Source organism: Centroberyx gerrardi, chromosome 14, assembly GCF_048128805.1.
Source record: "Centroberyx gerrardi isolate f3 chromosome 14, fCenGer3.hap1.cur.20231027, whole genome shotgun sequence".
In the NCBI taxonomy this organism is placed as follows: Eukaryota; Metazoa; Chordata; class Actinopteri; order Beryciformes; family Berycidae; genus Centroberyx; species Centroberyx gerrardi.
In genome coordinates this window covers 7,364,374-7,380,273 of record NC_136010.1, presented here as the reverse complement: position 1 = coordinate 7,380,273, position 15,900 = coordinate 7,364,374, and the positions used below count along the sequence as shown (strand labels likewise).

The window sequence follows — 15,900 nt, the reverse complement described above, 5'->3', positions numbered from 1 at the left end:
TGTCGCTGTCACCGTGAAATCAGTCGTCACGGGGTTTAAATCACTTGAATCCCTGCCACTTCCTCAATCACTGCTTCACTGACGCTCTTCTGTTTCTCCCCGTTGGCATCCTGGGAAAAAAAACTCTTGCTCTCTTGTCTTTCATAGGGGCAGCAGTACAGCACATAATGAGCTGTGTGTGCGAATGTGTGTGTGTGTGTGTGTGTGCACCACCTCTAATCCATTAGCTTGCCTGTGGTCAAAAGAAATAAACATACATTACATTTTATTCACATAACACACATCTGCAGTCTTTAATGCTATATGTATAATAAATTGCAGATCAATTTTGCGTCACAAACTGCATCAGCAGCAATAAAGTTCCAATCTTCAGTATGTAGCCTATTTTTTTTCTTCTGGTTCTCAGCACAGTTCCCAGTGCTAGCCAAAATATCAAAGGCAGCATAAACATCATCCCTAGCCCATCCTCCTCTTCCTCCCATGGCTGTTGGTTCTTTTGATAACTGAGCTGTTTTTCACTGGATGAGGTCAAAGGCTGTGGTGGGTAGCCCACTCAGACATTTGAGGAGTCTGCTTCCTTCCTGACGCCTCCATCTTGTCAGACCAACCAGAAATCCAGAGTTAATGGACTAAAAAACGTGATTCTGTGAAGCGTGTTTTTCCAATCACACCTGTATCTCTGCAGGCAGAATTCCAAGGTATGAATGAATGGTATTAACTCCGAGCACAATTATATCAAACTTTTTGAGACATTTCCTACATTTCTCAATTAAAGACTGCTTATAAACCAGCTGAAACATCTGTCTGAACATATACTTCTGTTGGCAGTCTGCCCAGGAAGAAAAGCAAAACATGCAAAACAGGCAAACATGACTGTTCCATGTCAAGCATAACGCTTAGACAAGGAAATGGTGGGTGGGGAAAAGTGCAGTAAGACGTTTTTCAGAGGAATTACTCTCTGGTTTTTCACAATAATTCTGGCTTCAATCTAGAACTGGAGGACAATTCCGCAATTCGCCCCACTACTGACTGTGCTTGCCACTAATGGACAGCAAACATTTTTTCTCTCTCAAACTGACTGAGAACACACCACCACTAACAGTACAGTATGTACAGTGGCAGCTGTAACTGAGCCAACTCTTTTTTTATTGTTACAGCTTGTAACATTAATTGACAGACAAGAGTAGGAGGAATGTGACATGTTGCTGCGTTACCTACTCAAAGGTGAATAACAACATACAAGACAACAGAGAAATGTGTGTTACACTGGAACATGGACTAGACAAACACTTCATGAGTATTTTGATCAGATTTCTGATCATAAGACAAATGAAAGATGAATTCTGGTATTGATAATGCTATATCAATCATAGAATCTGATGAAATGCCCTGGAAACTAGTTGCAAATCATTTGGGAAATGAGAAACATTCCTGCAACAACCTCATAAATAAGAAAAAATTTAATAAAATTTTGATTTGTGTATCTTCCAAATACCACTGGGAAAAAAACTCCTTATTTATGACTGAAGTGGTGCATTGAGGATATTAAATCAAGTCAACACAATAAAATGTGAAATGAAAAACTTTCCTGTTACAGTATCACAACATTCTCATTGTCAATGTGGCAGCAATCACAGGTTTTATAGCTTTGTTTTAAAGAGAAACAAATTTTAAAGCCATTCACTTCAATGCATAGTCAATCGTTCACAATAATCATACATTTTGCTTTATTTTTCCACGTGAAAACGAGATGTGCCGTATGCACGTGCCCGTAAACATGAACTGTCTGATAGGTTGAGCGTGATGTCCAAAATGGCAGCAGGCTTGTCTGTCTGCAGCCTGTAACGAGGCTCTAATTGCTATTACATGTTTGTACACAGCTGGTTCCTCTATAAGAGAATTCCCCCTGACGCCGTGTCAGCACATCAACCTACACAAATGTATTTACCATGGAACATGTATGTTAACACCTACTGACTGAGATTCTTCATTTCCTATATGGCAGCGTGGGCAGTTGTTAAATGAATAATGGCTGGACGTTTATATAATTAATAGTTAATTCATATTTCTGTGCTTATCTGCAGCTCACAAAACACTCTGGATAGATGTGAAAGCACTCTGGAACTGCTAGTCTGCAGATGATGCCTTTGGTGCAGAATATCAGGATCCCAAAACTCAAAATCACAAACCATGAATTCCTCCTCCAAGGTGAAATTTCAGGAACTATTCATTTACATTTACTTTTGATTACTGCCACAATCTCTAGATCTTTCTTGCCGTAAATCAGCTTGAGCAGCAATTTAAAAAATTCTCTCACAAACGCTTACGCCTTGATTTTGCTCCGACTTTGATGGTTCAACTTTGATTTTCAAGCAGCATGAGGGAGTTCAATCCATGAGAGAGCAATCCATCACATCTTTAAAAAAAAAAAAAAAAAATGAAAGGGGGAGGAGGGGTGTTCAGATGTGGGAGGTGGGCTTCTGACTGCACTGACAGCTGTGAGGGACGGAGGTTTCTCAACGCAGGAAATGACTTGACCTCCCCTGTGGGAGACTGGCCCACCCTGACATCTACCCCCACAGCTCCGAGCATCCTGGGTCACTGTTAGCGCCTGCAGAGGGAGCAGGGCGAGAAGAACCTCTGATGGTGCAGGTAGCAAGAATTTGAGATTTGGATGAGCGTTTACTGGGCAATTCAGTAGTAGGTGACTGCTGTGTGTGGAAGAGAATTAGGGAGTTAGAGAATTATTTGAATTCTGAGATTAAAGTCCCCATGAAATGAACTCCCATTACCTTTACTTCCTGGAAAACAGAGCATCTTTAATGGTGACCTCATGCTGCATCAGTAGGTATAAATATAAATTCCAACCAGTAAAACCATTACAGATTTATTTATTTACAATCCCGCCACTCCCATCAAATAAAACAGCCTTTCTCTCCCTGACTGATATTCCACTGGTTTGCACGTTTGAATAGTAAAGATGCAAGGTGCTTTAAAGTCAGAATTCTGAGAATAAAGTGAAAAATTCTGAATTCTTTATCTATTTATTTATTATTTTCTCAGAATTCTCAGAAAATCTCAGAACTCAAATACATTTTTCAGAACAGAATAAAGCAGACTAAACAGAAAGCTTTGCAGACAAAGACCTTTAAACGTCTTTTAACTTGTAAGGTCGTACTGTATAAGGAGTTTACTAATATGCTGTTTGAGAATCAAGATGTGAGATGTGCTTCGTCACTCTTTGAAGTCACTCTTTGAAGAAGATTGATAGCAGTTTCACCTCTTTATCTCTGAAGCACACCGCTGAAACTGGTGCCAACCTTTTCATTGCACAACAGGAAGTTGATCAAACAGTTTATTTGCTAAAAACTCTTGTGTCACTTTGAACAAAGACTTTGAACTAGTCTGTGGAATGGAGGAATTAATAGACTGGTGCAAGCACATTACATATGAAGTATTTATTTTACAGTTTTGTGATGAAGTTATTTAGCTAGGTATTATGCAGCAATCATTAACATGACATAAGTGTCTTTTCTACTGTATGGTATCCTCTATGGCCCTAAACAGCATTTTATTGGAGTATTAAGCAATAGAATGACCATTTCGCAATTTGGAGGAAGTTTACAGGGTTATTTGGCACCTGGACTTTTACAGTTTTATGATGAAGTTATTTATGTATTATGTCGTACATTATAATACTTAATATGACATAAGTATCTTTTCTCCTGTGCTTTGAGGCTCTAGGATTTCCTTTGAGTTTTACAACAATAGGATGACCATTTGGCAATTTGGAGGAAGATTGCAGGTTTATTTTGCATCTGGACTCTGTGGTAAAAACAAGAATGGACTGAATGGACTCTGTTTGTTTGTTTTCTGGTAACTGGCCTGCTGTATCATCATTCCGGTTCTCTCAGGGTGTGTGAGGACAAACACAGATAGTAAATTCCTCAGTAAGTTGCAGGCTTCAAAACAAGCTCACAAGTCCCCATCCACCACGACTGGGCTGCTGATCGTGTCCTTGTTACTCTGTCAGTCATATATTGTAGGCTTGCCAAAAGAAACCCACACACTTTTTGACTCCCACTCAGTCCACACCAAAATTGTTTACCGCTTTACCAAGGACAATTTCCCATGCATTTATTACACTTGGAAAGTAAAGTGATTCTAATTCTGATTCTGAATATCAATGGCCATTTTTTTAATTTAGAATTTAGGTAATTTTATACAAGCTATATCACTTTGTTTTTTTTATTTACAATTTTTTTATTCCACTGATAATGAGTAGGGACACAAATTTTGTGGATAATGACAGCTGCACCCATGGTGATTTTCCTATGTGTGAAGACAGACCTATTTATCCTATTAGTACCAGATATTCTAGTGAAAATCAATGGGACTGACAACAACTGCTCTAAATTATAAGATATTAAATCAAGCTGTTTCCTTTAGGCAACGCAATCTAATCTAAGTCTAATTCTTTGGAAAGCTACATATCACGTACTGATGCAAATGAATCAAGAATGACTAACGTGAATTGATTTTTAGGGAATTTTTTTCCCCTTTAAGCAGACTTTGGGTGGAGTTATGTTCAAGGTGCTGGATGCATTTATAAGGAGATGGTGGAAACCCGCGTCACTCTGACCAGATGGATTTCACCTCCCAGTGTTGACAGGCAGGATGTCGCACATGGTTCACTATTGACTGGAAAGTGACTCGTCCCAAGTACATTTTCTTACACCGGCCACAGATGTGATATAGAAGCTGCGTTATAGTCTGCATTTTCATGGTGAGTAGCTCTATTCGTTCGTTTATGAAATTAATCAATCAATCGATGAAAACTGGGATTTAATTTAGACTAAATGACACGGACAGGGAGAGTGATATATGTGATATGAATGTCGATTTACGCCTACTTTTTACACTTACTACTCAATATGAAATGCCTTAGTAGGAGGAAATGAACTTAAAGATCGGAATGATATAACGCTAGTTTACATACGTTAACGTTATATTTTGAAAACCAAGGTCGACGAAGCATGTTTGTCTGAACCCAGTTTCATTTTTCTGGTTTCTTTGAAGCGGTCCAGTAAGTAAACAATGTAAGCAGTGATTCGGCTAGTCTAACCGGGTTGTGTGTGTGCAAGTAGCGGGACAGAGAGTCCTCCTGGTCCGCCGAGACGAGTGAGTTTCGGACGGCTTGGCGCCTCTGCCGTTGGCCGCTAGTGGGCGCTGTGGAGCGAGGCGACCGGTCCGAAACTAGTTGGGTTGTGCATCTGAAGTTCACAAGGATTTGTGGTTGTTTCGTGTTGTTAATAACATTTTAGCCTCATAAGATTGTTTCAATTACATTTATGACTGGTTCGGGAAATGTAATTGAGAAATATGTGAAATACAGCTATGTTACTGGTCTATAAAATCAGACTATCTTACCTAGGCAGGGCTCCCACTCTCCTGGAAAACCTGGAAAGGTCATGGGAGTTTAAAATAGTATTTTCCAGGCCTGGAGAAGTAATGAAAAATTATAACGGGGTGAAAAGTTTTTGAAAAGTCATAACATTTTATTTGTGAAGTTGATGATTTTCTTGAATATTGTCAACTGTTACAAAAAGCTGTGGCTGGCCCTAAAACAGTCTAGACCTGTTGGAGGAAAATATTGCTGTTTTATGTTGACAGAGTTCAAATAATATAATCTTGATATTTAAAGTGAAAACAAACTAATGCTTAAAATTAGTGTAGTGGAGTATTTTAATTCAGGCTCATTAAAGTTTGGTCATGGAAATTTGAAAAGCAGTCATGGAGAAGTCATAGAAAAGTTTTTGAATTTGATCAGTGAAAAGGTCTGGGAATTTTAACATTCAAAATGTTGACAGGGTAGCCCATTTGAAAGCCGAATGTGAATTTGATACAAAATGGACTTCCACTGGAATTTGGATTTTGGGAAGCTAATCTGTGAATAGGTTAATCTATAAAAAACAAAGCTTTTTCATTCTACAATTATTCTCTCCACCATCCTTGACATAAATGTTGAACTAGGACTTGTTTAATGGTGACTAACAAATTACTTGTTCTTTTAAAATTACTCTAAAGTGAGTGATTTGATCCACAAGCATGACTGACTCAAACGTTCAGTGTACAGCAGCAGTCACTCACAAACTGTCAGATTTGTTCATTGTTCAACATTAAAGGTTGCCACGCCTGCACTTCCCCGTTTGCCTGACTTAAAAAAAACAGTGAGTGAAGGAGTTCGCAATTCACCTGGTGAATCAGACTGAATATTTTTTCATTCCCACGCCCACACCTACTGAATTGGTTGCAAATCACACATGTCTGCTAATTATCTAAACAGTGCTTCTATGACCCACATCATATCAAATTGCATGACTGCTATTGGGAAGACTAGTTCATGAATGAAATGAACCAATCCCAAAGACCAATGAATCAATTCACTACTATCAGTCACACAGCCGAAACTATTTGAGTCGGAGAATAGGAACAAACGTTTAGCAAATGACAAGGAGAACAAACAAGCTGGATTTTATTTGCCCGATCAAATTTGTTGTTCACGCCTCAAACTTTGCCTTCATGAGCATTTTATTCTAACAAAGTGCATTTTCTCCACATGCGGCCACAAGCTTGGGCCATGCATGCATCCCATCATTTCCCACTAAAAGTAAAAGGAGGCAAAATGGCTGCTTGATGAACTATACCTGGTGGATTGGCCCTGTGGCACCTAGAGAACTAACCTGACACATCAGACCACATCAAGTTATGCCTCCCACTGGTCTGACGTGTTGGGCTGGTAGATCACCAGTCACACATTTCCTTTCCTTCCTCTTTTAAAACAAATAACAATTGTCTAATCAGGTGATTTTGGCTGCAAAATTATTGTTATGGGGACTTGTCCTTAAACTGTGTCACCTACTATTGTATTATAGGGGTGGAGAGTAATTAAGTGTGGAAAGTAACTAAACATTTTTAATTGATTATTCTAAGTATTGTGGCCTATTTATGCTGTGTTTGAAGTTTTACCATTTAAGGCATTTGATTAGATTTCTTCGTTTATTGCGCAGCTTGCAAAGTTGTGAGTGTTAGCTGGACACAATAGTTTATAGTGACCAGTTTGCAAGCAGGTGATGTGAAGCACATACTTTATGCCAGCGCCAATGATTCAATTATCCATAAAGGTCTAGTGAATGGCCTGTTGCCTGAAAACCAACAAGGAAGGTGGGGGTTGCCGAGGACGACACATCAAGGCTCCTGCCTGAGATAAACAAACTGTTTGGGGGCTGTTTTCTCTGCCTGTATACTGTACTGTGCCAGTACCCTCAATCTTCCTGCAGGGGATTTGCAGCACAGGCTCATACCTTGGCCATCTCTGGTTGTCTCCATGGCATATCTTCAGTCCTGACCTCATGGGAGAGTTCGCTTGGATTTTCAGGCTTGCTTCACTGCGCACCGAAGTGACACAAAGGCCCATTCATGCCTGAGAGTGGCCTCATTCATGCACACTGAGTAATTGCCGGTAGAATTCATGATTGTTCAGCTTCTTCCATCTCCGAGACTCACTGGCGGAAATGACGCCAAAGGCGGTTGTTTTAAGAATTACATAAATATTCAAATAGATGCATAGGTCAGTGTTTTGTTTGTAATGGGGTTTCGTTCCATTATGCATGCTCTGCGGTTTTTGCAGCCCACATCATAGTGTAGACCTAAACCTCATCTATTGGTTACATGAAACAAAGCAAGACCACATTGTGCTGGAAGATCTTTGAAGAATGAACTTGTAGTATGATTATAAAATTGAGGGCTTTCATTGTTCTCGGGTCGGGGGTGAGGAGTGGGTTCCTGTAATTAGTGGTTTGCAGGTGAATGGCTGCATGATTCAGTTTCCTACATTGGAAACAAAATGTACGGTGCTTTTTGCATGCTGTGCTGTCATTTTATTGTCAAATGTAGATTTTGAGGTGATTAATGTAATATTCTGTGATTATGAAGCATCAGTAAGTATTATTAAGAAAGGTAGTTCAATTCAATTTTTTAAGAGGTTGGGTAGTTGGACTAGCATTTTGAAAAACTGTATTTTTAAAGCTAGACATGGTACATTCCAGGTCTGAAAACCAATGTGGCTGATAGTCAAAATTCAGGAGTTCCATGCACTACTGATCTGAGTTACCCAAAGCTGAAGTATTGCATTGACATTATAATTCAGTAAACCATCTTTTAAAAATACACACAGGTGGTTCTTAGGTCCTAAGTTTGAATGTCACTTCCTGATCTTGATGTCAAATAAAGATATCACTTTGGACTTCCTGGTTGTCCAGTTGGGCCTGTTACATACATAATGTAACAGCAATGTGATGCTTCATTCATTCTGTTTGATATTCCTGTTTTTTGCCTGTCTCTTATGAAAAATTTCTATGCATCCTGCACTGAGTCCGTTCTTACTTTGGCTCTTATCTGCTGGTTCGGTAATCTAAATCAGAGAGAAAAGAATTGTGATGTTGTGCTCTAAAATCACTGGCAGTGACCTTAATGATCTTAGTTATATCTATCAGAAGAGAGTTACTAAGAAAGCTCAGGATATTCTTCAGGACCCCCTGCACCCTCTTCTCTGAGTTTTCCCTTCTTCCCTCTGGGCGTAGGTTCAGGCTCCCTAAAGGTAGCAGCAACAGATTTTGGTGCTCTTTTATCCTTGAAGTAATCCGCAGATTAAATATGGGCGTGGTGTGAAACCATTGCCTGTTCCCTGCTTATGCATACCAGGGGGTAGGGTGTATTCCTACAGCTTTTTGTTGGTATAAATTGATATTGTGTGATACTGTCTGTGTTTTTGTGGTATATGTGGTTATATTCCTTTGATGTTTCTAGTGCATTGCAACTGCTTGAAAAAACGATTTCTACTACTACTACTACTACTCCCTCCATACAGAGGTCAGAGTTCGAAACAGGGTAGTGAATCAGTGCCTTGCTCACAGACACTTCAGCAGGGTGGAGGCTCGTTGACTCAGGAGCTTGAACCCCGGTCCTCCAGTTGCAGGACAGTCTCTCCAACCACTAAGCCACCTTGCAGACCCTCCACCCCATCTTGAGTAAAATAAACTACACAGCCAAAGAGACCAGGTGACACGTAGCTTAGTCAGCCTTCGCATAATGGTAGCATGGCCTTCGCCTGACCCAGAATGCATGTGTTCATCTCCATGCAAAGGGATATCAGTCGGTCTTCACGTCATATCAGGAAACAGGAAGCAGCTGCCATATGCAGAGTTAGATATTAGAATGACGATCCAGGAACACGGCGGCTGTGTTTGGTCTCCATGTTGGAGGGATGTAGTGATCCTGACTGTAAGGAAATGGCAGGAAGTCGCTGTAGGCTTTTTTTTTTTCTTGATTTGTTCGGATGATCTGCTGTTTTGGTGGACATAGTGTTCTCCCTGCAGGGTAAATTCATAGTGTAGGGAGTATGTAAAATCATATACATTCATCACCAAAACATAACTGTGTATTGATATGTAATTCTTACTCATTAACTATTTAAACTGACTGGACAAACTATACTGTGTTTTTACTTTTCAGACATTCAGATATTTCCCCTGATACCTTTTTTTTTATTTACTTTTTTTTGTAGGACTGTAGTCCACTTTAACTTACACTTGCGTAGTTAAATTTAAATGCTTACTCATTTTAATTGAGTAAATTGTTTGTTCAGCTGTCACTGAGATCTGCTATTAACAGTGAAATTCTCACCTTTACCTCCTTAGAAATAAATAATAAATTCATATAATCTTAAAGTCTCCTATTAATGAGTAAGTGAAAGACCTGAAATCTTTAATAATATTTAATAATCAGGAATTTCCTAGACAAGTGCAAAGTAATATATTTAAGTTTAGTTTTTTCTCATTTTCTCTCTGATAAAATCTTATATTCTATAGTGAGTTAGGATCCACAGCACAATTTGAACTAAACAGACTTCATTTGAGCGTGTGTGTTTGCTCTGTACTTGGTTGCGCTGCCACACTGGTGGAGTTTGTCCTTCAGCATCACAGGAATGCTGCACAATTAGCCGCTGTTGAAAGGTCCGATACCGCAGGGCTTCCACACTGCGGGCCTACGCAGCATTAATTACTACAGAGGATGGCTGACATGACCGCAGAAAGGAGGGAGGGGAAGGAGTGCTGCCGCCCTCCCACATCTGACCCAGAGGTTGCGCAACACCCCACTCACCAGACAAATGGCTTTAAGCTGGAACCACAAAAGAGACACACATGGCATAAAAGTCAGCCAGGCTATAGCTGCTACAGAGGAGGCTGGAGGAGTGTACTGGGTTTCTGTCATGACTATAGTTTCTTACTATATTTAGGTATGTGGCTAGTAAATACTGGGACAGATTTAAGATGACAAAAGATCCTGTGCACCTCTCTCGCAAAACAACACTATTTTCATTTATTCACTTATGTTTCGGGCCGGTCGGACCTTCGTCAGAGTGTGAAACGTCCATAAACAGGATTGTATATATTAATCACACAATTATGTATATGTTATCTTTTTTGGTTTCCATTGTTTTGTCTAATGGTGATGTATATATTATGCATGATTCCAGCTTGTATAAAATATTGATCTGGATTATTATCGGACCCTTGCTGTGCATACAGCTGATTGTGCTGGATGACTTGGTTTTTAAGCTATACATACACTGTTTATATGCCCTGTTTATGGACGTTTCACACTCTGACAAAGGTCTGACTGCAACAAATGAGAATACAGAATGAATGTGAATGAGCAGAATATGGGATCTTTTTTATGTTAAATCTTTCATGCTTCACTCTGACACACCTGCACTAAAAAGGTTTGGATGTGTGAGTTTTCCCTGTTACTCTGGGGAGAAATTTAAGAAAAAAAATAGCCAGAGAGATTCCCATACCATTAATCGTGTTATGTCTCTCTCTCTCACAGGTTACCACTGGCCAGAATGAAGGTATAATGGTCTTGACGGAGCTGACGTGTGTTGGGGCTTCAGAGCGACACCACACAGACCTTCATGCTCTGTAAGAGCGCAGCTTCCCTTTCTGCCACAACATGGCCAGGAGCCAGACTAACCTCTGGGGACAGCATGACATGAACAGGTACGCAGACAGACACCACTTTCAAACTGAACTGCACAAGATGGCATCAAGTATCAGTCATTATTATATAACATGTGACAACAGTACAGAGACTGTATTCACTTTCAGCACACAGCATCAGTAGTTTCGTTCTGAAATGTTTCATATCTATTTTATAAAATACTTGTTACCTGGTATTTATTGTTCAGTATTTAAAATGCACAGATGATTAAATTTTCTTGCTAGTAAGGATCGGTTTGCATACAAATAAAAATTTTATAAAAATGTAGAGCGTAGAATATCTGCCACTCTTTAAACGGCCTTCTTGCTTTTCTTTCACTTAATCAGAATACATTTGTTTCTTAGATAATGATATTACTTATAGTACACACAAAAAAAACAAACAAAAATAACTGGTATTCTGTTACATTTAGTGCATATGTCATGCTTGTTATTTCACTTATAATGACTCACTCATGACAGGTTATGTGTAGGAATGATTTACATACATGCTCTGCTCTGTATGGATTTCTCAACCTCTCTTGTTTTGCAGACTGTGCTTTGGCCTGAGTACTGACCTGACTGAGCTTCAGCAGCAGCAAGTGGCCAAGGAGTTTGACTGTGAGTGAACTACATGTCATTTTTTACATGTGTACATTTGTCTTTAAAACTATTTGACCACACAGACTACAAACTACAGTTTTCAAACTACAATTTGAAAATTTCATTATTAGTACCAGTCCACTGAACTCAGATGCAGCTGATGCTCTTGTTTGTATTTTTTTTTTTAGACACTATTGGTTTTCAAGCACAATGGGTTAAAGCTTTGATAGAACTTGGTTGTATTTTTTGATATTTAACTAATAGTTTTAGAAGCACTTTTTTAAATTAATTGCTAGAATAACCTGTGTCACTTATAAGTGAGGAACATTAGAATTAATGGTCAAATCCTTGATATACATTAGACTAGGTGTTCAAAACATGGTACACAAAAGTAGTTACCAATGAAATGAAGTGCTACACAGTATGGTAAAATAAAAGGTGGAAGTATTCTTGTGAGCCGGTGGTCAAGATATTTTGAAAAACCACTAATATAAACAAAACACTGAGATTTTCAGAATACTATTAAGTTATCTTTTATTTTCTTGAATAGGTCATATTTTTGTAGTTTTTAAATGAGGTAAATTTATTGACTCTACCATATATTAGACGTTTATATTGGCTTAAAAAGCGAATGGCTAAACCCCAGTTCATTAATAAAACAGTGTGTAAACTGGGTGTAGGTGAGTTTGCCATCACATCGGTGTTGAAGGAGAGCAGGATGGAGGAAGGAGGCTATCGCTGTCTGGTCACCAGCTGTCCCTGCGGTCTGGGGCACATCGGATGTTTCTTGGGAAGCTCAGCAGAAGGTTATGGGAAGCTCTTTGAGATTACGGCCCGCGTCTCAGATAAAAACGATTCCTGTAGTAATCAGGGTGTTGTGGCTGATGTTTGACGAACAGGGTGATAGGTTAAGCACTTGTTTTCACCGTGCTTGTACTCCCATTTCCTGTTTGTATGATAGGTTTAGCAAAACAGGAGGGGTTTTTTTAAAGGAGAGTGGGCAGTCCACTCCCCATGGTGTTTTTTCCTTCCTACACCATCGCTACGCACAAATCAAGTTGTTTTCCATGTTTCTTCCTCTGAGAATTGTTTCCGCTCGGAAAGAAACAACAGTTCATTCCCTGTGATAGCAAAACCTTGCATTACAAAGCAGCAATATCAGGTGCACAGTGCAACTCAGGATTTATCGACGACCAGTCTTTAATGCATGATTGTTTTTCCCTCCTCCAGCCAACTTCCCCCTGTCCCAGTCTCCTTTCTACTCTGATACGTATCGCCCGACGTCCCATAACATGCTGCGGCCCCATGAGGGAGATCAGGTGGTCCCTTCTTTCCAGAGGCTGACGGTGTTCGAGGGCCAACACAGAGAAGCCAAGCCCCTCCCGCCTCTGCCCGACGCTGAGGAGCTCATGTCGGTCGAGGCGGCCGATAGCGAGGTGGAGTTTTTCACCAGCGACCGCTGCCGCCTTCTGCCCAAGAGCTGCCCCAAGGCCCTGAGCAGGGGCAGAGGCTGCGGCCGAGTGAATCAGGCCTACCAGGAGAACGGCGGAGGGAACGGCTCTATGGCTTTTTCCTGGCCAGGCACAGAGCATAGCGGAACCAACACGGGGTTCGCACTAGGTGGCGCTAGATATGGAACCCAGAGAGAAGACAGTGAGCAGCTGGTGGCAGCAGTCAGGGATACTTGTAGAAAACAGCCTGATCAGGTATTCCGGTATTCCTACTCCGGCCCTGCGTACCCCGCTCTCCACAGACCCACTGACAAGCCTGAGATCCCTCCCCGTGTCCCCATCCCGCCGAAGCCCCTTGCTCTCCCAAAAACCGCCGTGGACGAATGGTCCGTCAGCAGCCCCGAGGACGGCAAGCCTCCCAAAATTCCCCCGAGAGTCCCCTTAGTCCCGGTCTGCCCACCACGCACCCCGAGCCCTAAAAGCCTCCCGCTGTACATCAATGGGGTGATGCCTGTCACACAAAGCTTTGCTCCCAACCCCAAATATGTGAGCAAGGCATTACAGAGACAGCAGAGTGAGAGGGCGCCGCCTGCAGACCAGACTTCTCCCTGCATCGTTCCCGTCATGAAGGACGGCAGGCAGGCGAGCGCCACGCACTACTTCCTGCTGCCCTGCCGACCGGCCTACATGGACCGACTGGAACGGCTCTTCAGGGAACCGGACAGGAAGGACAGCGCCGGCATGTGCAGTCCAGAGCTGGGTTGCCAGAACAGATAAAAACCCCCTCTTTCATGTCGTTCTCACTGTGTCTGAAATCTGTTCAGTACATGCACAATCGACTACCATCTCTACCGTCCAAACAATAGTGTCTAATGCTGATATTATTTTCAGTGATTGCTGTATTTTAAGATCTCTTATGTCACGCAGCATTGGGAGTGTTTTTCTTTTTTACTAAACATTTTGCCGGTTTAGCATTTTAGTGAAGTCTCCTCTTGTCAAACCTGGAAAAGAGTGTAACATCCTGGTATTTTCAGTGTGTACTAATGTTGGAGAAATATTTGCCTCCTGAAACCATTTTAAAATTGGCTACACTGAAACAGCCTGCTGATAAGAAGGTATTACAGTTTTCACACATGGAAACGGTCTCAAAGTTTCTAGACTGCATACTAAAATCACTAAAACCAACCTGAGATACAAAATATAAAACCTATATTTCATGTAGGTGAATAAATAGTTGCCATAGGTACAAGCTGGGCTTGTACAAAACTCTCCTTCCCATGTGCTTAACTAAGTATTTTTCTATGACGATGCTGCTTGAAATCCGTACCGTAATGTATTGATATAGATTTAATGATCTCTTTGATTTCTCACATAAAGATACAGATTTTTAGTTAATTTAACAATGGAGAAATTGGATAATATTGGAATGACACAATAAAACGAAAAGAATGTTTTGAACTACATATTGATATGAAAAGACTTCACCCAAGAAAACTGAATTTAACTCATTGACACCTCAACAGGTTATCAGAGTAAAAGTTTTAGTAATGAACTAAGTGGCACTTAATAACGACCCTTTGACAGTTATGTGAAAATCCAGTTCTAATGTTTTAAAATACTTATTTATATTCAGCTGACCAGGTTTAGTTTCAGTTCACCTTGCTGTATTTTCTTATTTTCCTCTGTAAGTCTTTTGAAGGTTTTTCAGCATCTAAGTGCAAATGTATTGAACACAATTTAAATTTTCTGTTAAGCAGCTCTGATTATCAGAAAGTTGATCGTTTTAATTCTAAGTTACACGCAGCTACATTTTACCTGTAAGATATTCAGATATTCCGCATTTTCCTGCATTGATTTCTACATCAAACTCTACGCTACTGTGCCCAAATTTATAATTTATTTGCCAGCTGTTGGTAAGTGTTAACCCAGTTATGTCATAGTATTTATGGGCATGGAAAGCATGTTACGTTTATACTGTTAAGGTGCAGACCCGGGTTTACATACTTCGTTACGTCAACGGGTTGAAGTTCTCATGAAGGTTCTTTGTGTCTGATTTGGCCTGAGCAAAGGCTGTTTGTAAGTTCATGATGTTGTGTTTGTTTGTGTCAAAAGTAAATTCTCGTGAAATTATGTATTTTTAATCTATTTATAGAAATAAAATAACTTATTCAGTTTATGATTGGCTCAATGTCATTTTTTTTCCACAACACACAGCTTTTTTGGTTTCTTTGTATTACTGACATTCATCTTATGTCAGTCTTCAAATTTTTTTTTCTCCCTTTGGATCCTCACTGGCCTAATTTACTACATAGCTGTCCTGTGAAAAAAAACACAAGAAAAATATGGCACCTCTTTATTTTGGCAGTGTTATTGTATCAAGATGTGGCATTACGGTGTCCAGGGATGTAGTTCATGTAAATATTCTGCTCGTTTGTGACAGAACTTTGAAGAAGGTAATAAGGAGGAAGCAGGACTGTTGACGCTCCAGTCAAGTTTTTGTACTGATAGGGAATCGACTGTGAAGTGTATCTGAGTGTATCTGAATACCTGCTGAGACAAAACTTACTGAAATGCAGGCAAACTGAAATCCTAAATGAAGTTCTCTCATCTCTCACATTTTCTCCAATCAGTGCTCACTTCCACACTTGACTTATCATTGATAAAGGCCAATCATTTATATATGACTTACCACTGTTAAATAATAAGCATGAAGCTGATTTTACTGATACCAAGTTCATATTGATAAA

At 40.1% G+C, this 15,900-nt stretch overlaps 1 protein-coding gene across 1 annotated transcript; it reads left to right on the top strand.

The window, feature by feature from the left end:
* Positions 1-4,651: 4,651 nt before the first annotated feature.
* Positions 4,652-15,313, top strand: errfi1b (ERBB receptor feedback inhibitor 1b). The gene is made up of 4 exons (XM_071923674.2): positions 4,652-4,786; positions 10,951-11,120; positions 11,653-11,720; positions 12,933-15,313. Exons 2-4 carry the CDS (start codon positions 11,074-11,076, stop codon positions 13,928-13,930), a joined length of 1,113 nt encoding a protein of 370 aa, XP_071779775.2. The 5' UTR covers positions 4,652-4,786; positions 10,951-11,073; the 3' UTR covers positions 13,931-15,313.
* Positions 15,314-15,900: the final 587 nt, after the last annotated feature.